The sequence below is a fragment of the Phodopus roborovskii genome, unplaced genomic scaffold (assembly GCF_943737965.1).
Source record: "Phodopus roborovskii unplaced genomic scaffold, PHOROB, whole genome shotgun sequence".
Taxonomy (NCBI): domain Eukaryota; kingdom Metazoa; phylum Chordata; class Mammalia; order Rodentia; family Cricetidae; genus Phodopus; species Phodopus roborovskii.
Window position 1 is genome coordinate 4895139 of NW_026126567.1, and position 22598 is coordinate 4917736.

The window sequence follows — 22598 nt, forward strand, 5'->3', positions numbered from 1 at the left end:
TACCTACTACCCTGATCATGTCAAAGGCTCTTTCTCCAGTCTCTCCTGGCCTGCAAAAAGCTTGCCTGTGAGGGTGTAAACACTGGCTGAGACTTCCCGACGTGATGAAGCACAGAGACCAGACAGTAATTTCCACTGTAGTGAATCGGTGATCTGGGTGAGGGTGGGCACAGGAGGATTCCAGATGGGCAGCACATGGTGAGAGAGAGACAGAGAGAGAGCGAGCAGGAAGGGTGTGCCGAGCTGCCGCCCTGACGGTGGTGCGTCCCTGTCTTTTGACAAGATTAAAAGGAAAGCTGGCTTAAGTTGGTCTGTAGTTCACGAGCCCACCATCCGGATAAGTAAGGTGTTCTTGGGTGTCCTGCCTGCCACTTGGCCTTGCCTTTCACCGCCCATGTACTGTGCCCTCGGGGGAAACCAGCTCCACATGTCAGCTGGCAATCCTCGGTTGTGGCGCTGAAGGGCAGTTTGTGTAACTGCATCAAGATTCGGTTCATCTGGGCATCAGTCCCTTGCTTGTGAGGCCACCGACCCGGTGACCTGAGGCTAATCCCTGCTTCTTGTACAGGGGTGACTGACCCATCAAACGAAGGGGGGTGGTGTCGTGTCATCAGGTCCTTTCTCTCGTCTGAGTAAGTCATCTCTGAGACCCGTCAGTTACGCGGCATAAGCATCATCCCACAGCCTTTGCGTCTGTGTGCCACTTGCCACGGCCTAATGGTGCCCGGTTGCTTCTTTCCCGTAGGTGATCGACTTGACCCCACAGCTGTGAACATCCTGCAGCAGATCATTGAGTTGGGTTCGGAGACCCACGATGCCACTGCCGTGGCCTCGGTGGTTGCTATGGCGCCCGGGACTGTAACAGTTGTGAAACAGGTGAGGTCCGCCTTCTCAGGCCACTGCCCATCTTCCCAGTTTTCAGGACTTTAGCTTGCCTGGGGTAGAATTTGAAATGAAATTGATCTTGTCTCCTTGGATTATTCTGGGATTGTGTCTTCAGTGGCTCTGTGTATGCAGTGGTGTTGGAGAAAGGCTAGTGTATTGTAGAAACACCCAGGAGACTCTTAATTTCCTCCCAGAGAATCATAGGATGCAAATGATCATAGTGAGAACCTACCAGGAAGTAAACTAGTAGGAAGTGTGGGGACGGCCAGAGATACCTGGGGGTAGTTCCCCATGGTGTCCTTTAAACGTAGGAAGTGTGGGGACAGCTATAGATGCCTGGGGTTGTTCCCAATGGGCTGTCCTTTAAAAGAAACATCATGGCTTTAGATCCATACAGGAGAGGAAGAAAATAATGAGTTTGGAAAGAAAGGTTTTTCTGCCAAGTTGTCATGGTGCTCAGCTCATTTCCCTCTCTGTCCTCAGTAGAGACTTGGCCAGTCTGTTAGAATACAGCTTGTGATAACCAGAGTTTCATCTGTTTACTCATACCTGTCTCTTTAGTACTGCATCAGGCTTTGAAAGATTTGAACTAGTTTACACAGGTACTTTAAAGGCAGAAAAACAGAGCCAGGAAGCATGCCAGAAGCAGGAAACTCTATATTTCACGGTGACGAACAGAGTTTAAATATAGATTACAGAAGTTTGCATGGCTCTGTGTTCTCTTGTGAATCGCTGGGTATTTTATTGAGCACTTGATGTTGTTGGTCGCTGTGGTGGGGCTGGAGTTCCAGGAAGGAACCAATGCCTGCCATCAAGGTGGCTGCTGTCTGTGGAAAGGAACTGAACCAGGAATAGAGTGGCATGCCATGAAGAATGTAAGATGGTGAGCAGAGAGCCAATGCTTACCATTTTGGGGCAGAGGACTATTGTGACGAAGGGTTGTTGGGAGAAGATGTCTCTGAAATTGGAGGAGAAACTTGGAAGAGGTGTGGGCTGCTAATTTATTATAAAATTAGTACTGAAATAAGAATAAAATGTGAGACATTTAACTTAAAGGGGGAAAAATAAGTTTTCTTTGCACTAACAGACGTTTCTTAGAATGGCTCTCGTGTATGCTCTCCTGAGTCGTGTGACCTGGCTACCTGCCTTGGAGGAGTAGATCTCTCAATGTTGTCTTATGACTATACTCAGTGGGTACTCAGTGTATGATGCAAAGCATGAAAAGGTCATGCCACGGAATTCCCTGGGGCAGTAGGAACTTCCGATTAAACATGGATTTCTTGATCTGTAGACAAGACCTGTCCTGAGTGTTTGAATTGGGTATCCTGAAACTCTTACTCCACAGTGAAGTTTCCCTCCAGGGCTTGGACAGAAGAAGTTGGATACCAGAAAGATGGATGCCTAATGTCTACAGTGTCCTCATTGAAAATATACATCCCCAGCTTTTTACTTGGCATTTGTTAGGTTGCAGGCTCCAGATTGTCTTCTGGAACTCCTCGTTTGTACCCTCATATGTGGAATCTTAAAGATCTGGTATTAACTGGTACAGGGTCTAACTAGGGCAGCATTTGGAGGACTTTGTTTGGTTCATATGTATAAATGCTGGGGAATTCAAAAGGTGTAGCTTATTGTCATCTATATTTTCTTTTTTTGTGAAGAATATTGATTGGCTGCTATTCAGGGATGTGGTTTATTGAATGTCACTGTCAGTGCCACCATACATGAAGCTGTGAGTTTAAATATTATCTATCCATTAGACTGACAGTCCAAGAGAGGATCAGGTAGATACGCATCCATCCAACGTGTGTAAGCAAGGACACATGTTCACGGGAAGAGGAAACAGTGGTCCTCTGAGGGAGTCTTCTTTCTTACTTCAACCCAGAGTTGCAAGTGGACTGTGGACATAATCATGAGGGACTACATTAGGAAATGTTCCCAAGAATGTGTGTGGCATAGTCATCATCTCCAGTGCCTAACTGAGCCTCTCATTCAGTAGCTATGGCACATAATGGATAGAAGACTGGGTGGGTGGGTGGATGATAGATGGATGGATGGAGGATGGATGATGGGTGGATGGATGAATGGAGGATGGATGGAGAATGAATGGATGGAAGATGGATGGATGGAAGATGGATGGATGGATGGAAGATGGATGGATGGAGGATGGATGGATGGATGGATGGAGGATGGATGGATGGATGGATGCTCAGACATTTCTGAGGAATTGGAGTGTCTCAAGCTCTTGCAGGTGAAGGAATGGCCATTCTCTGATTAAATTATCCCAACATTTACATTTAATTTGGCTGTCTTTATTGGCTGAATCGCTTCTTTCAGTTAAACACTGAAATTTTTAGGAAATTACATGTCCTAATGAGACTGCTGCACCATGGGTGGAGTTCTGTAACACCAATTGGGAAGCATATTCCTTCCCTCTTATCACGAGAGGAGCACAGGGCCTCAGTATTGAAGACTTCTCTTGCTCTAACACAAGCCACTACACAAAGCTCTCCGGGGCTAATAACATTGGCATTGGGAATCCGACTAGATATGTAGTCATGTTCTTGCCACAGACCCTCTGATTTGACTATGAGCCCTTCCAGCTCTTACAACTCTCCTGGTAACCCAAGGCTGCCCGTAAACTTAGATGTTAACCTCACTGTTTTCCTGCTGGCCCATGGCCACCTGCCCTCTTAAGCCCAACCCCGCAACCCCCACTCCCTGCTTAGTTCACTCTACCCTACGCGGGTGCCTTCTCTTCCCCGCCAATGTTAGTGATCCTACTTCTTTGTTATTGGCTGGCATTGTAGATTCTAAAGAAGGACTCGGCCAGTGAGGCCTAATGCAATCTATGATCCACAGGACATCTCTGCTTAGTGACAGTCACCTGTACAATTAGAATCAGAGGGACTGGGGGCACTTTAAGCTACTGCCTTTCCGTTAATTTCTTAGGCAGTATAGAAGATGGATACAACCACTGGATAGTCAAATGCGAACCAAATACTCTGTGCTAACATCAGACCTGTTGTATACAGTATTCTGCCATAGAGAGCCATGGTCAGAGAAGAACCGGAAGGCATTTGTGGATTTCCTTAGGAATGGCTTCAGGCTGGAGGAGCCCTCAGTTTGCTCTCTGTAAGCCCTAACTAACTAGAAAGAAGGAGTGGCAAGAAAACTCACCCTGCAGGAAGCTCCCCCCCCTTTCTGGGGAGCAGTGAAGTGTGGGAAGGTAGCAGTAACCCTTCCCCACCCAGTTCTTAGACTTTAACCAAACCACAACCTAGTATGGTTTTGTGCATGCTTACTTCTTACTGCACTGGAGATCTATAAGGGTCAGTGGAGGTTTGGTCTCCTAGGTGTCCCTGGGCTGTGAAGCACACAACCCAGGGCCTGGTACATTTCACAGGCATCATAAGTATTTGTAATCATGAAGGTGAGCTCAGCCCCAAGCAAGGATGCTGAGCTAATGGGGCACTAGGGCCTTCACTGAGCAGACCTCCAGGCAGGCTATGGGTGCCTTGCTGTGTGGAAAGCATAAAGGCATGCCTCCCACAAGGGCTGTGCCCTGGGTGTCAACCTTGGGAGGGTCACAGTGGATGGGTCTCCCTTGACACTACCATCAGTGGAGCAAATGCCTAGGTGAGAGATATAGCCGGCCTGGTGTGAACCTCAGATCTGCCACTTCACAGCCCATGACCTTGCACAAAGTACTGCTCATTGAACTTCAGTTTCCTCCTCTGTAATATGTTCAAAGAATAGAGTCTCCCCAGTGGGGCCATTGAATAGATTATGTAAATGAAACTGTTGGCCCTGAGCTAGTACATGTTAAGGCTGCAGTATTTTAGCCCTTGGCACTACAGACACAGCATAGCTCCTTAACGCCTCACTATTTGTGTAGAGTTCCACTATGAATGTTTCTCTTCAGTTGATTCTATTCAGCAGGCAGCAAGCATTATCTAGGCTCCATACTGGGAGTCCCAGAAAGGTAAAATGGTAAAAAGAACAATTTTCCTTTGTATTTTTTGTGTCGCTAGGTACACAACCCTGCCCAGCCTAGGCAAGCATGCTATCAGGAAACGACCTCTCCAGTCCACCCCTTTCTTAGGAGAGGTTGTTGTGTGGCTCATCCTGGAAGATAAACAATTATATTTCCTCAGTTAATACAAGTTTGTTGGCCCCTGTGCAACCCCATGCTAAGCCAATTTGAGTTATTTCCACAAAGCCAGCCCTCCCTGGGAGAGGCCATTATGAAATGAATGGTTGTGTCTCCCAGAGTGCGTATGTTACACTTTAACCCCGAATGCGATCATGGCATTAGAAAGTAGGGCTTCGGGAAGAGACCAGGTCACAGAGATGTGACACTCATGAATGGGACTAGTGTCATTAAACGAGGCTCAAAAATTAGGTCGCACCCCTTCATTCACGAAATCACATGACGTCAGCGCTGAGTGGTGACAGGGTCCTCCCTAGACCCCAGCCGTATTGGGACCTCGATGGCGAATTCCATTGTCTGTCCTCTCAGAACTGAGGAAACTACGCTCCTGCTGTTCATAAGCCCCTCGGGCTAAGGTGCTCTGTTACAGCAGCCCAAGCTGATACTGAGAGGCGTAAACGGAAGTAAAAAGGAGTGGTGTGGGGAATATGAGCAAGAAGGCGCATTGATCTGAGAGTTCGAGCACTCTTCTCACGTAGAAATAGCCAAGAGAGGTGTGCCTGTGCATGTGGTGGTGGGAGCCAAAAGCAAACTCTTTCTCGAGTTGCTTTTGGTCATGGTGTTTTATCACAACAACAGAAAAGAAACTGATAGACCCACTGACAGAGAAGTGTCCTCAGGAGGTCAAACAGAAGTCAGGGACAGTCCTGGCCAAGGCCTTGTTCCATCCCCTCCCCACCAGGTTGAGAAAATGGTGGACAGTGAGAAAGAACAGAGTTTGGAAGACTGGGTGACTGGAACTTTAGGTTGGTTGGGTGGCGATCTCCTCTCTTGAGGAATGTTTAAAGATATATGAGACCATTGATAAGGGTTGCTGTTAGAGACAAAGACTTTCTGCATTCTGTCTTTAACCTGGAGACGTCCTGTGAGAGGAGCCTGGCACTGATGCACACTCTTGAATGTACTGAGCAGAAAGGACAGCAAAATGACAGGTTTGGTCAGGTTGTCAGCATATGAAAAGATGGTCCCATAGCAAAAAGCTGCAAGCCTCTCCCTGGACGATGACCACTGTACCAGCTGTTTCACTGGGGCCTTTAAGATACCCCTCCGATAGCACAGTTCAGTGTTTATCGGGTCAGCACACACTGTGAAACAGGTAGTGTGTACTCATCTTACAGACAGCCATTGCCAAGTGTGCAAGGTTGACTCATGTACTGGAACCCAGTCTCTGGGGGATGGGCTCTTTCTCCTGAAGGAATAGCACTTTGTAGTAACTGTGAGTCCTATTCTTCACCTACTCTCTCCGAGACACCATGCTGCTGTCCTGGCTGCTTATAGCTCCACAAGACACGGTTCTCCTTTTTTATTCCCTCAGGCAAGTGGTTGTTCAGGGCAGACTAAATGGGACTTAGAGTCTAAGTTATAGAGAGGGTGAGGTGTCTAGTTAATGAAACTTCTGCTTGCTATGTAGTAAGTTGATCTGTTCAGTATGGAAACCATTGGTCCTCATCTCATGACTCAGGCCAGGAAGAAGCCTGCCTATCATTTGCCTCTTCCTTTCATCAAACTCTTCCTCAACAGACAGTTGGCCCTTCCCATTCAGATTGGGTCAGGAAACTTGAATGGACGAACTTATGTAAGCACGTGACATTCTCTGCCTCCACCTGTCCTGTGCTTCCCTGGCAGGACACGGTTGTGGTTCTGTGCTCACCACGAGGTCCAGCATCTCAGACCCTGGAGATGGCTGTAGCGACCAGAACACATGTCAGTGAGCAGCTGTGCAAACTTGTCTTGGGACTGTACCCGAGGCATGTGTTCACAGAAAAGAGAAGGATCAGCTGCCTGTGCATGGCCAGGAGAAAGATGGCAAGTCGAGGAGGCAGTGTGCCATCTCCCGTGTGAAGGGTGGTGGCCTGGCGTAGAGTGGGTCATGACCTTCCTCCATCCTTGCATTCTTTCCCCTTTAAAAGGTTTTCAATCTTCAGTGACGTCTGGAATGGCTTTTGGTATTTCTGTGAATACTTTTGGTATTTCTACAAGATTCGTGCGGATGGCATCACCCCACTTTGGCCTTGTATATAAATAATAAATACATAGCTCTAGAGTTAGAACTTTATGATGTTTTTCCTACAAAGCCCATTCATTTACCCTTTCTCTTGCCTTAATAAATTTGGGATTGCATTTATAATTTCTCTGTTTCCCATGCGTGGGACTCCACTCCTACGCCAGGTTGTGACAGGGAATGTGCCTGCTGTGACTCCCCTGAAACAGGTCTGCCTCTCTTCCGAGGGTACAGGGCAAGCATGGCGATAACACTAACAGTGGGGCAGACATACTCCTTTCCCCAGCCACAATCTGCAATCTGCATGGGCTGTGCCACATCCAAGGGCCAGGCAGGCTTCCTTCTCTTTCTCCCTGTTTGGTTAGATTGGGTTCTGTCTGGGAAATAGCTCTGGCTGTCCTGGGAGTCGGGGTTCTAGAGGTGAAGGGCCTTAGAAGATGCTGGCTCTTTGGATGAAATCATTCATTCCATCTTTAAGAGTATGTAGGAACAACTGAGCCCCAGGGCACAAGTCAGGCAGGAGTGAGGTGATAATAACATAGTGGCTCTGAGGACATCAGCCCCAGGCCCAGTTTGTTCTTCTGGTGACAAGCAGACCTAGCTAGTAACTAGCAGAGGAGGGCAGATGATTGACAGCTCACAGGCTCACCAGCCCATGGACCCAGAGCTGTCATTGAATGCTTTGTCACATTGATTTTACTACCCCAGATACCCAAGCACACATGTCAAAAATAAACAAACAGTCTAGTGTCCTAACTATCCTAAGGCAAAGTATATGGACCCAGTCACCTTAAAACAATGAGAAATCCTCAGCCACAACTACACAAAGACACAGAGGTCAGTAGAATGATAGTTTCCCTGTAGATACAAAACCTGCATGTGTGTGTCTGCTTCTACTTGCAAAACATCTCTAACTCGACTGAATTTAAGATGGACAGCTGGCTCTCTTGTCCTTAACCTGCGTAGGAGTGGATGGGGAACAAAGCTAGAGCCAGAGAGGCGACATCATGAGGAAGTCACCCCCTCCCCACACTCCTAATCTGAAAGAAGAGGAAGGCTTCCAGCCAAACAGTAGGTAGCCTTGGGACTCCAAGGAAATGTCGATGTGTGGTCGTCAGCTCTCTGAGACCAACTCCAGAGTCCTGAGTCCCCACACAGAAGGTTAATGGATCCGAGTTGTTTTGAGTGTCTCTCTTGCCATTGGAGCAGAGTCCACCATGATTGTACCAGCTCCCAGCAAGGCTGAGCTCTGTGGCCAGTGTACACACCCTGTGCTGTGTGCTGTATTTAGGAAGCGAATATGACAGTTTCTACTCTCCTAGCTTCCAAGTGACTAGTTGGTACCCAACTGGATGTGTCTAGTGAGGTGTAAGCTGTGACCCTTGGATTTCATGTGAGAGGTCTGGGTTTGACATATGCATGGGAGGTTCCTAAGCCTAAAGACAGTGTCTGCTTTAGATAGAGGGCAGATAGATAGAGGGCGGTTGGGGACAGACCCACAGGCAAGCTGGGTACTGCTCAGGACAGCACCACGTGCAGAGGAAGAGAAAGGGACAATAAGACCAAGAGGGGCATTGGCAGAAGGAAATGAGAGACGCAGTGAGGGAAGAGGCCAGAGAAAAGAGACCAGGGCGGCCTGGTTCTGCCAGCCTCTGGGTAGGACGCAGACTGACGAAAACAGAGGGTAGAGGTCCCAGGCAGGCCATGAGAGCCTTACTAGAGTGGGCAGGAGGAAATGGAGTTGGACAATGGCAGAACATCCCACCATGCCCTCCTCCCTCCTTACTCATTTGTTCATTCATGGCCTCATTTGCCTTTCATGACCTCTAGTCCTTTCCTGTCTCCTCTTCTTCGTCAAGCTCCGAACATGGTGGGAGTAGACCCTAATCTGATCACGTGCCTCTCCTCTCCTCTGTCTGTTGGAGAGCAGCACCCATGAAGTTTAATAGCACTGAGATCCCTGTAAGAGTCTTACTGATCTGGCTTCCTGGTGTGCCGTCTGGTCATTCCCCTGCCTCCGTCTCTGCTCCGTTTGTACTGAAATGTGTGAGGCTGGCCTGCCAGGGAGCCAGTGAGCTACGTTCTCCTACCTGTTTATTTTCCCACCCCTTTGTACTTCTTATCGTTGTCCAGACTCCTGCCCTTCCTAGTGTTCAAGACCAGGGTCCCCATTTTCAGGGTTCCTGACCACAAACTGCTTCCCTTCTACTCCCCCCTACCCCCCGCTCCCCCACTGCACCCTGGCTGTCCAAGATCAAACCGCCTGTAAGCCTCCCGAGGCCTATGGGAATTCCACCTAGGAGAAGTGTGTAGAGTGGGTGGCTTGTCATGAACAGTATATTCATTATCTGCTGCGCCATTTACAGGCGTGTCAGTACAGATGCCATTCCTTTGTCTCACAACATTCCTTAGTGTGTCACAGGCCCAGGCTAAGAGACCGACACCGCCTCCAGCAGCTCACCACCACGCTGTCCCCTGACTTTGAAGTTTCCTGCTCTCCTGTCCCTTGGTCACTCCAGGCCTCAGCAGACATGATGGCTTGCCCATGTGTTCACATTGCTAGGATGGTAGCCGAGACGACGCTTAGATCCCATCAGCAGCATTCTGTGCTGTGGGCAACCTTGGGAATGAGACCATGGTCCTTTCTAGAAATCCCATCTCAAATTAGGGAGCTTGGTGCATGGACTGTCTACAGCATTGTTGTTTGATTCTGCTGGGGTCTCAGTGCAGAAATGTTCTCTTGGCCAAGGTCCCTTCTTTATCTCTGCTAATGAAATGGGCCTTACTTGGTGGTCTTTGGAGAAGCTGAGCACATACCTTAGGCAGCATACTCTATGGCCCATTCAAGAAATGGAGGCGCTGCTCACCATTTGCTAGGTGAGTGTGTGTGAGTGTGTGAGTGTGTGTGTGTGAGTGTGTGTGTGAGTGTGGGAGAGTGTGTTGAGTGTGTTGAGTGTGTGTGTGTGAGTGTGTGTGTGTGTGTGTGTGTGTGTGTGTGTGTCTGGGGCCCAGAGCTGAGTGTGCAGGCAGGGAGCGCAAAGGCCCAGCACAGAAAGGACTTTGCCAGTTCTAAAGGGAAACCTAGGCTCCATGATGTGGTTGCTGTGACTAATAAAGGAGATTCATTAGGAAGGTTAGAGGCTCCCTTCTAGGCTTTAATGGTTCACCCATGTCTAGCTGAAGCCCTCGTCAGCTCAGATGAGCCACCACTATCCACAAAGCGTGAAGAGAATCATTGAAGGCCATCGGTACAGGAACTCAAGCAGGGCAGCAGTCTCAAAGCAGCACCGTGGAGGGTTCTGCTTACTGACTTGTTCCTCAATGCTGGCTCATCCTGCTCTCCTATAGAATCCAGGACCACCCGCCCACCATGGGCTGGGCCCTTTGCCATCAACGCCTAATTAAGAAAATACCCGGTAGGCTTGTCAGTCAAATCTTCTGAAGGTGTTTTTATAGTTGAGGTTCATCCCTCTCAGATGACTATATAGTTTGTGTCAAGTTGACATAAATCTTGCTAGCACAGGCACACATATACACAATTCTACACACACGAGAGGGAGAGAGAGAGAGACATAGACAGAGACAGAGACAGAGAGAGGCGGGCTCTTGGATTCCTGTGTCACTTGTGTCTGGTCTCATTAATAGCCCTGCCCGTGATGAGGGCTCATTATGCTCGGTCAGTGTCTTGAGCATGCTTAGTCCTGCTGACGTTGAGTCCTGTGACCATCTCCCTATCACAGAGTTCCCAGCAGGACTTGAGAACCAGTCCAGAACAACAGGATTGCCAAAGAGAAGAGAGTAGTGGCTTCACTCATTTGCTGGCCTACAGCCTTAGGTACCTTCCTTATCACAGACACTAACGACATCTAGAGAGAGCTGTTCTCCAAGGCATGGTTTAATAAAAAGGGACCTGGCTCAGCTTATTTAAAATGAAGTGTGAAGGATGCCTGAAGTTGTGTGATTTCCTGGTAATAATGGCAGCAATGGTGGCAGAGATGAGGGTGAGCTTGGCTTTCTGTCTCTTGAAAGGCAGAAATGAGAGACCCTGTCCTTACAGACCCTCCAACTATGATCCTTGAAAGGAAGCCGCTTGTCTGCGTGCTGACCTGCAAAGGCCCTTGGGCTTGGGCACATGAGCAGCTTGTAATGCTACCTTGCTGCTGTTTGTGTGTCATCCAGAGGCAATGGCCTTGTCACATACCCATGGCCCCTATTCTGTCCTTCTGGTTTCTTTTCATTGCTGGCCAACTGAAGTCATTTCACCTCGCTTTAGCCGTTATTTATTCATGTGCACGCTGGACCCAACTTTCCCTGTCCAATGCCCCATGGGCTCTGAGCTCAAACTTGTTTTAGGGATGGTTGATGAGGATGTGGCCACCAACCCCAGCACAGGTGTGTGGGGATCTGGTGCCAGGGACTTATTTGCACAGTTTTGAGATCTCTGGGTGAGGGTGTGCTGCGAATGTGTCCTGACGCTGTGTGTGTCCCCCCCCTGCCCCGTCTACAAATGTGTCCTGACGCCGTGTTCCGGGGGCTTTAGAGAGTGCTCCTTTCATTTCATCCCCAGCTAGTAGGAACATTTTCTCCTTTCTTCATAGCCGCCTCTGTGAGATTCAGCCACTAGCCACAGCCTTTTCTTCCCTTCGCTATCTCCGTTTGTCATATTTCTGTGTCCTTGGCCGTGTTTCTGGGTTGTTTTGATGTCCCAGGCGGCTGTGATTGGTACAGTCTCGAGCTGAAGGACATGTGCTCAGGTTGAGACTGGGAGTGGTGAGGCCGTGAGCCAAAGCTCAAGAGCTGCCTTGGGGGAGGAGTGCTCTGCAGGCTTCCTGTGGCTTTTCTGTTGGACCTGGTGCCTCCTCACGTTTTCTCGCGGCCAGTGTTGGGTGCTGAGGATGCAGGGGAGAATGTACCCGGCCCCAGAAGGTCGTGCTCTTGGAGGATGGTCCTGCTCCCTGTTGCATGACCTTGAGGCATGGAACACTCTGGCATAGGATCCTCACAGTATATTCCTACTAAAGAGGCAGCAAAACGAGACTGTGTTTCAGTCCAGCCCAAGAAACGGATAGGAGATGCCGGGAGAGGCTATGCGGCAGTCCTACACACTGCTGCCTCCTTGCCTTAGTCCTGTGTTGTGCGAGTGCCTGAAGTGCCATGTCTACCAGAAGTACAGGGGCCCGGATGCAGCCTTATCCTACTCTGGACCACCTATGGCTGTAGTAGGTAGGGCCCTGCAGGCAGCAGCTCACCTTCCCTGAGTGCCACGCCCGCTGAGGGCTGGTGCTAAGTTCCTTTGGACGCTTTGAAGGGTGAGTGCTAAGCAGGACAAATGCTGCTGTTTAAGCTAGCACCTGTACAGCAAGTGCTGTGTTCTCGCCAGGCGGCCAGGTCTACAAGGAACACTTGGAGGCAGACTGTAACACAAGCCTCACCCAGGGCCACAGAGGCCTGCTGTAGTGGTTGCCTCTTCCTCAAGGATCTGTGAGCCAGAGGGATCTCCAGAACTTTCTTGAAAGTGGTGAAAGGAACTGAAGGGTGGGGTGAGGGCTATGGAAATACACAGCGAGGGGCCTGGAAGGTCCTGCAAAATCCCCAGCCATGCTGCAGAGGTCACCACGAGATGCAGGCGAAGAGATGGGGTCCCTGGCATCAATATCAATGGAGCAGCCGAGTGTGCGCCATTCACAGGCTTCGGTCCCGATCCTAGAACACTTGAGACAAAACACAGGACCTGACTTAATGGGCAACCGGTGAAGTCCTATGGGTTAAGGTTTTCTATTAAGCTATCTACGCTGCTAATAATTTAGCTGAAAGACGTGTTAGATACAGCATTTGAGGAGAATGGAGTGTCTATCTCAGGGGACAATGACACTGTGAAAACCATATTATTTCTGCTGCGGAGAACAATTTTAAGCCTGTGCTAATAGATTAAGCTGCTAGAGTGATCATTTTGAACAAAGAGAATAGTTAGAGCCATACAGCCAACCTTTGTCTGCACCGGATGGCTAAGGAGCAATAATTCTGTCCTATCAATTTGTGACATGCGATACCATTAGTCAATGCCACGCTGCGCCAGCCAAGGAAGAAAGAGCTCTAGGCTTGTTCTTACAGACATCGCCCAGCTCTTGTTCCTTGTGAACTGCTCGGCCTTAGATGGGTCACTGGACCCGTAGGAGCTTCATGATCCCCTTTGTGAACAGGGAACAGATATTATGTATGAGCAGTTGCAGCGAGGCTTGGGAGAGTATTTAGTAAACTTTAGACACAAGGATCTGTTAACTTCTTTGGGAGCCAGGCAGGAATCAGATGAATGCTTGAGGAACACATGGAGAAAGGCTCACGGGCCCCTTTTGTAACATACCCACTTTGCCCTAGCTCATTACAGAGCTCCTAAGTACACGGACCAGGTGCACCGGCAGGCAGCAGGTGGACCCAGGGAGCCCCACATTAGCTTGACCTGTGCCAACCAAACACACGTCTGTGCTAGGACATCACCTTTGCTGGTGACTTAATCCAACCCAGTGTCATGTGCAGTGTGTGCGTGAGAATCAGTGGATGGACATAGTACTGGTTTTTGCTGGACAAAACCAACCTGGGGCTGGAAACTGAAGAAAATAAAGAGTTCTCGTAAGTGGACCTTAACTCCCATCCAAGGTAGCAGATAAAACAGATTTACTTTAGCCCTTCTCTCCACCGCCACTCTGCCATACCAGGCACAGCCGTGTGTATCACGTGATCTCACCGTGTCTCTCTCCTCCTGCTCATCACGTGACACTATCTATCACACTTAACTGGAGCAGGCTGTCTCTTTTTGTACATGTGCAGTCAATGTAATGTAACGTTTGTCAGCCCTGCCTTCTCCCTTCCTCTGTGTCCTTTACCCACAGGCAAGGGTAGAGATTTGTAGCTTGTCCCCGCCCCTCCCCGTCTCCTGTCTGGCGCGGTCTGTTAAAGTGAAAGACATCAGTACTGAACCTCTACAGTCTTGGTTCCTGGTGCATCTTCCAAGACAAACGGAATGAAAATAAACAGTAAAAGAAGGGGAATAAAGTTTTGGTTCATTTGAGTAAATACAAATAAAGAAATGGGCTAGACAGTTTCCCCTCAGAATAGCTTTGCGGCATCTGAACTCTCTCAGACCCCATGTTGGAATGCCAAAAGGTACCAAGCCTTTCTCTTTTGGGCCACCAACCAGCTCCCAAATCACGGCATGGAGGCGTATTATTAGTTTTGAATGCTTGGCCTAACTTAGGCACATTTCTGGCTAGCTCTTTTAAATTGAATTAGCCTGTTTATCTCTCTCTTGCCTGCGGACTTTTTACTTTTTCTTCTATCCGTGTATCATATTTTCACTGCTTCTCATGTAGGCTTGCTGGCTAGTGGCCGCCTGGCTTCTTGCCTCTAGTATGTCCCTCCCATCGCTCCTCCTTCTCTCGTCCACATCAAGCATAGATTTCTCCTCCTATTTATCCTCTCTGCTTGCCAGCCTGCCTTGTCTTTCTCTGCCCAGCTTTGGCTGTCCAGCTTTTTTACTAGACCTATTAGGTGCCTTAGGCAGGCAAGGTGAAACAGATACAATACGTTCCTTACATTATTAAACAAATGCAGCCTTTACACAGTTAAATAGTCCTCAGAATAAACAAATGTAACACATCTCTACGTAGATAAAATAAACTCTTTGATACATGATTCCCTCAGTGATCTTCTCAGGTGGGAATGCTGGTCGCCTTTTCACTGAAAGGTAGGCCAAAGGTTGTAGAGGGTCTTGTCCAAAGGCTGTAGAGGGTCTTATTCATCTAAAGGCTGTAGAGGGTCTTGTCCATCTAAAGGTTGTAAAGGGTCTTGTCCATCCAAAGGCTGTAGAGGGTCTTGTCCAAAGGTTGTAGAGGGTCTTGTCCAAAGTCTGTAGAGGGTCTTATTCATCTAAAGGCTGTAGAGGGTCTTGTCCAAAGGTTGTAGAGGGTCTTGTCCAAAGTCTGTAGAGGGTCTTGTCCAAAGGTTGTAGAGGATCTTGTCCAAAGGCTGTAGAGGGCCTTGTCCATCCAAAGGCTGTAGAGGGCCTTGTCCATCCAAAGGCTGTAGAGGGTCTTGTCCAAGCCTCTCAGATGTGCTGCAGCTGACATCACAGCTGTTCAGTGCACCCCCTTGCTACTTAGGCCCCAGAAAGGGTAGCTACTTTAGTATTCTCCCATGGGCCAGTGTCCCTGCCCTCCAGTCCCTGGCCTATTTTGCAGTCCTCTTAGGTTAAAGATGGTTAATATTTCAGATTTCAAACAGCTCAGGGCTGATCGTCAGTGACATGGTATCTTAGCATCGGTAAGAATTTGGCATCACCCACACTCTGCCATCTTAGAGCTACCAAGAAAGTGATGGACAGGCCCTGGGAACTATAGCATTCGAGGTAGGACTCTGAGAGAATCCAGGAAGAACCTAGCCACTTTATCAATATCAGATGGACAAGGTTTTATGTATATATGAGCCTTCTGCCCTATACTGGGAGCTTGTGCACTCGATAACCACACGGGGCCTTCTAACACCCATGCGGTAGTGGCTCCACACCTTGTCGAGGTGGGAGGAGTCAGGATGGGACTTTGGCTTTGGGGTGGATTCTTGTGTTTGCAGCACGGGAAAGACCCTGGCCGTGAATGTCGCTCTGTGTCGTGGAGTCTCATTCTCTTCCCTGGAAAGGGCACGAGAGTCAATGCAGCGTTGAAGAGAGGGTTGTGTGCAGCTCCTGGTGCCACATTCGTGATTCTGAAATTATCGGTGACCCTTTGTCCTCACCTCTCTTTCCCAGGTCACGGATGAAGAGCCCAGTTCCAACCACACGGTCATGATCCAGGAGACTCTGCAGCAGGCCTCGGTGGAGCTGGCCGAGCAGCACCATCTGGTGGTGTCCTCTGATGACGTGGAGGGCATTGAGACAGTGACGGTGTACACACAAGGCGGGGAGGCCTCCGAGTTCATCGTGTATGTACAAGAGGCTGTTCAGCCCATGGAGGAGCAGGTTGGGGAGCAGCCGGCCCCCGAGCTCTAGAGGACCCTAGTCTCCTTCAGCAGCCTTGGCTTTGTGGGCACCGCGGACCACCTGACCCAGCAGGACTGTGGGATGACACTGTCCTTGCCCTTCCTGCCTGCTGGCCCGGATGGTGTCCTCTGAACTGTCCTTTGCGTGATCAAGGCCAGTGCATCACCAGCAATACACAACCCCGGTCCTCAGCACACATCACACCCGGCGCAGCATCCCCCCATTTCCAGAAGACTTTTCCATCAACTGACCTGCCCTGCTGCCTCCTTGCTCAGACCCAGAGGCCCATCCCTGTCAGCCTCAGCATCTCCTCTGGTTACAACCCCAGCCCTTTGCTCCCCAGCCTCCCCCCAGGTGCTCATCCTCCTCCGGGGACCCACTGTGTTGTCTGTGAAAGGGAGACAAACACCACACAGCAAGTGGCCTTATGTCTTTGCCGTCAAGCACTGGGTAGGGTGGGTAGGACCATTCAAGCATTCCCCACCGAGCCCCAACCCTCCTCAGTGCAGGAGCATTGCGGACAGATGCGAGATCCCCACACTGCTGTGTCTCAAGGGCCCAGCGTGGAGTTCTTCCTGCTTTTAAAATAAATGCATTTCCCCCACCTCCCTAGATGGGAGGTGGCGGAAATAAAAGCACTTTGTGCCTAGCCCTCATCCTTCTCAGGGCGTGGTTCGCACTTCCCCAACCCAGGTCCCCCTTTCCCAGTGGAGCTATGTTCATGGGTAGAGACAGACACACAGACACTGGCACTTCCTGCTGCCCTCCAGGTCATCCCTTGCCCCCCCTCCCCCGCAGGAGGGTCTAGCACTGTGAGAACACTTCAGCAGGAGGGCAAGCAAGGTCTTGGCACCGAGGAGATGGGCGAGTACGCTGGCCTCAGAGGAGGAAGGACCCTCTGTCTGCTTGAGTTAGGTAGAGGCAGTGGCTGGGAAAGGGCCTTGGGCCTTGCTGGGGAGTTATGGGAAGAGAGAGCAGCTAGGCCGACCTCTGTCACCCAGTGTACAGGGGACAGTGCACTAGGAGAGTTTCCACTTCGATCCAGAGTAGGGGTAGCTGCCAAGGGAAGGTGGGGAAGATTATCCATAAGCCGGCGCCAAGAGGGGCGGGGGTGTGAAGAGACTGAGGTGAGTTCTATTCCAGAAACCTTGGTAGCCATTTGAAAGACTGAGGGGGCAGGGTCAGCCGTGTTCCAAGTAGCCTCCTGTCCAAACAAGTGTCTGGAGATATGGCCAAAGTGGAGGCAGAGAGTCTGGTCCTGTCACCCTCACCCAAGTATCCTCAGCAAGTTGCTAGAGTTCTCCAAAGTCAGTGACTTCTGAATGAGGATGATTGCCAAGTTCTATGGACAGACTCAATGGCTGCTGAACCAAGGCGCGGACCTTGGCCTCCACAGGAGGCATCCATTGCTCTTTGCATCCCCAGGGAGAGGAGGAGCTCAGGCATCCTACAGGTCCTCTTTGAAAAGGGTTTGATTAGAGAGCCATTGCGTGAGCAGCGAGGGGGAGAGAGGCGGGTGTAACAGGCAGCTCTGGGGCGTTCTACACTGTAGGAGGTACCACTGCTCCAGGCTGGCTGGGTAGAAACACTGAAAGCTTGGTGTTCCTGGCTGCTTCTATCCTTGTGAACATCCAGGATGGGGCAGAAGGGTTGATGCCTCACAACTTCCTTCCTAGACCGATTCTTGTCAGACAGGTGGGACATCCCAGTGCTAATAATACATGACTTGTTCCTACTTCTCACTTTGGACCTCCTTCCTACCGTGGATGTGTTAGATAGTTTTTTGACCCAGCTTGTATTTTATGTCTGCTTAAATAACTGTAGGGGCTGGAGTGATGGCTTAGTAGTTATGAGCACTGACTGTTCTTCTAGAGGACCCGGGTTCAATCCCCAGCACCCACATGGCTGCTCACAACTGTCTGTAACTCCAGTTCCAGGGTTTCTGACACTCACACATTGACACACATGCAGGCAAACCACCAATGAACGCTAAGCAAAAATGAATTATTTTTTGTTGTAAACCTAGTCTTTAACAGCTGAGCCATCTCTCCAGCCCATAAAATGAATTATTAAAAGTAAATAACTGAAGCCGGGTGTTGGTGGTGCACACCTTTAATCTCAGTACTCGGGAGGCAGAGGCAGGTGGATCTCTGTGAGTTTGAGGCCAGCCTGGTCTACAGAGCTAGGTACAGGACAGGCTCCAAAGCCATGCAGAGAACCCTGTCTGGAAAAAAAAAAAAACAAAACAAACAAAATACCTAAAAAGTTGCCTGGCTCCTGCCTTAAGGAGTTCTTTCCTGTTAGGTATTTGCTTGGCCAGATCTAGGTGTGTTACAGGGTTCTATCTGGTCACTCCCTGCGGCCCTGTAAGGTCAGGCCATAGGCTTTTCCATGATGCTCACCTGGGTCTGGAAGTAGTGTTTTAGTGAGGGGGAATGCTAGCACAAAGGATTCAGTGTGGATCTGCTACATGGAGGGAAGAATGAGTTTGAACAAGAGCCAGTGGAAGACGAGAAGCCCAGCGCAGTCCAAGACCAGATACACACGTCAGCCGAAGAGTGTCTGTGGTGCCCGGGGCTGGGCTGCGGGAACGGTATGGTGTTGGGCAGGCCTTGGAGCCACTAGCTCTGTTTCCAGATGCTCCTCAAACCCCCCGACGTCATGTGTACTGCCAGGACTTGCTTCCCAGGCTCACCTAAGCTGTCAGGCTGGACAGAAACACCTCATTTCCCTTTCCTGCAGGCAGACCCTTTCCCTCCCACATCGGTGCTTAGTGAGGAACACTCCTGTTGCACACCAGCCTATGAGATGCTCACTCCCCTAAGGCCAGTCCTGAGGATGGTGCCGGGAAGAGTGGGTATGCTTGCATGGTCTGTAGATAAAGATGTCCATAAAACAAGAGCAGGAGAAATAGTCTCCAGGGAAGAGCTACCAAATTGCTTATCTGATAACAAGTGGTCAGCCCAAAGTCATTAAAAAAAAAAAAAAAAAGCAGCATTATTTGAACTGAACAGGTTACATGTATCTATTTAGGAACACACAACGACAGTACACAAACACAGTTAAGGATTTAGGGACTGTAAACTTTAGAAAGAGCAAGCGGAACATACTGGAAAAGGTTGGAGAGGAGAGGAACAGGGGGAAAACACATCATTTTAATTTAAAAAAATATCAGAAAAAATAACAGGGAACCCAGCGAGTGACGCTTGGTGAGCCCAGCAAGTGTTGGACAGAGGGCAACCTTGGCCCCTCAGGGTAGTGTGCTTAGCTGTGGACATGGCCTTCCTCCCGGCTGATGACTCTGAGATGTGTTGACCTGTATTTCATGCTTTTGAGGTGACAGTGACTCGTCTTTTTAACCTGTATCTACATGACTAATTTAGCAAATTAATTTTTCTTGTGCTGGCTATTTGAAATCCATTAGCTTTTGTGGCTGATGACTTCCTCCTCACTGTTCAGATCTGGCTTTGGAGCAAAAAGCCCTCTCTTCCTGCTCTGTCCCTTTGAAATGTTCCCAGTGGATTGTCCGTGCCGTCCCTGGAAACAACCCAGTGCTGCACCAGTCTCTCCAGAGTGGTAACAATGTTAGGTCCCACAGGGATGTCTTTGGGAATCAATTTAGTCGACTAATACTTCACTGGAGAAGGAAAATAAAGCGGGGTGCTGAGTGAACTTAACTCACCATGCACCACAAAATTTTCTAAGTAAATTATTTTGAAGCAAACCCGGACCCTTTCTTAGCCACAGCAGGGACACGCTTGCGTTTGGTTTTAAACGTTCTAATCCATCACTGTCACCATCCCTGCCATAATTTAAAGCTTCGGTGACTTGTGGTAGGTAAGAGTTGTTACACTTCCTGCAGGCTAAGGAGGCAATGACAGCTTGGCGTGTGTATTAGCTACCACAAAGCAGACAAAAGAGAAAAGTAAGATATATCTGTGGGGAGAGAGGAGGCCCTGTCAGGCCGGAGTCCCCTGGGGGAGCTGGGTCCAGGACAGTAGTGCTTGCCGCCCAGCTCTTGGTCTTGATTCTTGTGCCCACGCTTCTCTCCTAGGTCCTCCTCATCAAATGGGGGCGCCACAGTGGGCCAGTAAGGGCAGACCAACGCCCCTAGTGGTGAGACTCCCCAACCCACTCCCTGCTTTCTGGTTTTTTCCCCAGCCATGACATGCTCTGTTTTCCTCTGCTCTGTGTTCCTCCCATGATGCACTGCTTCACCACAGGTAACAAACCATGGACCGATTCATCAGGTGCTGGAACCCCACCCCCAACCCCGCCTCTAGCTGGGAGCCAAATAAACCTTTCTGAGTTCCCATCTCATGTATATTGTATTTTGGTGACAGAAAGCTAACCCATCTGATGACAAGTAAGGCCTGACTTGTATAGGCAGTAACTTCAAACTGTGTCCTTCACAGTAGGAGGATGAATGGGCTCCTTTCAAGTCTTTTCTAGAGAATGCTGACCCTCCCTGTCCATAGGGTCACAGGGGACCCTGTCACCACTTCACTTCAAGAGTCAGGGTTTCAGATTGGAATTCAATCACAGCAGTGAGCTCTTCCACTACCAAACCAGTTCCAGAGATGAGAATCCATTGAAAGTTCATCATGTCACAGCTTCCCCCCCCCCCCCCCATGTGTAGAAAGAGAAACCATGTGAGGGAAATGTGAATGAGCTCACCACATCCAAGTGTGGAGTGCTGGGGCTATCTGTGTTACATGTGTGCATGAATAGGCTCAGCGGACAGTGGACACATCCATTACAAGAGTATTAAGTGTGTAGATGTCTTCACTTGGAGCCATTGAAGAGCTATGTGTCCCAGAGAGAGTCAGCTGCTACTGGCCTGACACCTTTCATCAGAACAGGATAGGACAGAAGAGACTTCGGAAGACAGCCACACCCACCACAAGGACCAGAGCTCCCTCTCTGGGCTTCACAGAGATACAGCCATTCTTTCCTCAGTGTAAGTTGGGCATTAGGAGCCTCTAGAAGAAGATCATGCATAGCTGTAGATATTGTTGATAAAGATGTCTGTGTCTGGCCCTCCAAGATGTCACGACTAACCCCAGGGTGATTGCTTCTTTGCAGTGGGCAACAGTTTTATTGGAATGTTTGCAAACTGAAGGCTGTTACCACCCCACCCCTGTGTCTTTATAGTCTCTGGTGCAAGACTTGCGTTCTCATAGGAGCTGATCATGTGATGGCCAGAGGACAGAATTGGACACTCCAAATGATCTGGCTCCCTTCAATTTTACTTTCTATACTCTAGAACTGGACATATTTAGTGAAAGTAATTTTGGGTAGGCGAACTTGTGTGAGTGGAAGGCTGTGACCCAGAAACCCTTGGGTGGGAAAATGTTTTAATGCCCTGAGCACCCTGCCCATTTATCATGGACCCTATCTATGGGAGGAGGGACAGGAAGATGAGCAGAACCCAGCGTATACTCTTGTGCATATTAAATTCACCTAGACAGTGTCTGGCCTGTTCTCCATCATGTCTCCATCCACGAAGGGTGTTACAGGCTAGAAAGGAAGAACAGCCCATTCTTGGGAGCCAGTGTGCTGGCACCTCTTCCAGGAAGTCCCCTCGTACACCTGAGCAGCGGATACTGATGGAAGGCGCAGACCTGCCACCAGGAAGGTCTGCATGGATGCAAATAGAACTGTGCTTGCAGGGAATCATCCCTTGATCTAAAGCTGAACAGCTTTGGGCAAGTTTTAAGTTGTCTCTGCCTCAGTTTCCTTCCCATACCGTAAGACTGACAGTGAGGATGTTTGTTGAGTCTGCATGTGTTACCTCCGGTCATATCACCCACTTCCCTGTTACAGAATGCATGAGTTCCGAGCGTGGCAGCTCGGAACCGAGCGGCGATGTTCACACTTGTGTGTCCAGTTCCAGATCCCCTCCCACACTCGTCTGGCATCTGCAGGTGCCACCTGGAGAGGAGACAGAATGAAAAAGGAGGCATGCCATCAGCTGAGGCAATGAAACACCAGTAGGGGGAGCTAGGATTCCCCTGGTTGATCCAAGCTGCCCCCAAGCTGGTATCTGCAGAAGGCTAGTGTGGAGGACCTCTGGAGTGTGCTGCAGAGGGAGCGAGATGGGGCCCTTCTCTGCCTCTGTGGTAGCTTCATTTTAACCTGCAGCGTGATGTGAAAGAAAGCTTCTTGCAACCCGGGAGGCCCTTCATCGTTGCCTTAGCTCTCCTGGCAGTCTGCCCCTGGACATGCGCCTTCTGGTAGCTGGACTTGGGTGTCTTCCTCTGGGAAACGGGAGCACTCCGGCATTTGTGGCTGTAACATAGATGGAGATAGGATCTCAGATCTTTCCAAGGCCTCGCCTGACTCGGAACATGCCTAACGAGTCCCACTATGTCATGGTCTCTAAGTGACGCCAAAAGTGTTGTCTCACTGGGTCTCAGTTTCCCCGTCATACTAAGAGCTTGGCACCACAGGGCTTCTGCACACAGCTTCCA

The 22598-nt window shown here is 49.6% G+C and overlaps 1 protein-coding gene across 1 annotated transcript in view; it reads left to right on the forward strand.

Moving 5' to 3' along the window:
• Positions 1–16721, forward strand: part of Zfat (zinc finger and AT-hook domain containing) — a 154345-nt gene extending 137624 nt beyond the window's left edge. Inside the window, exons 15-16 of the mRNA XM_051202514.1 lie at positions 746–876; positions 15895–16721. Of these exons, the coding sequence (XP_051058471.1) occupies positions 746–876; positions 15895–16134 (371 nt within the window). The 3' untranslated portion in view covers positions 16135–16721. The remainder of the gene's footprint in view (positions 1–745; positions 877–15894) is intronic.
• Positions 16722–22598: the final 5877 nt, after the last annotated feature.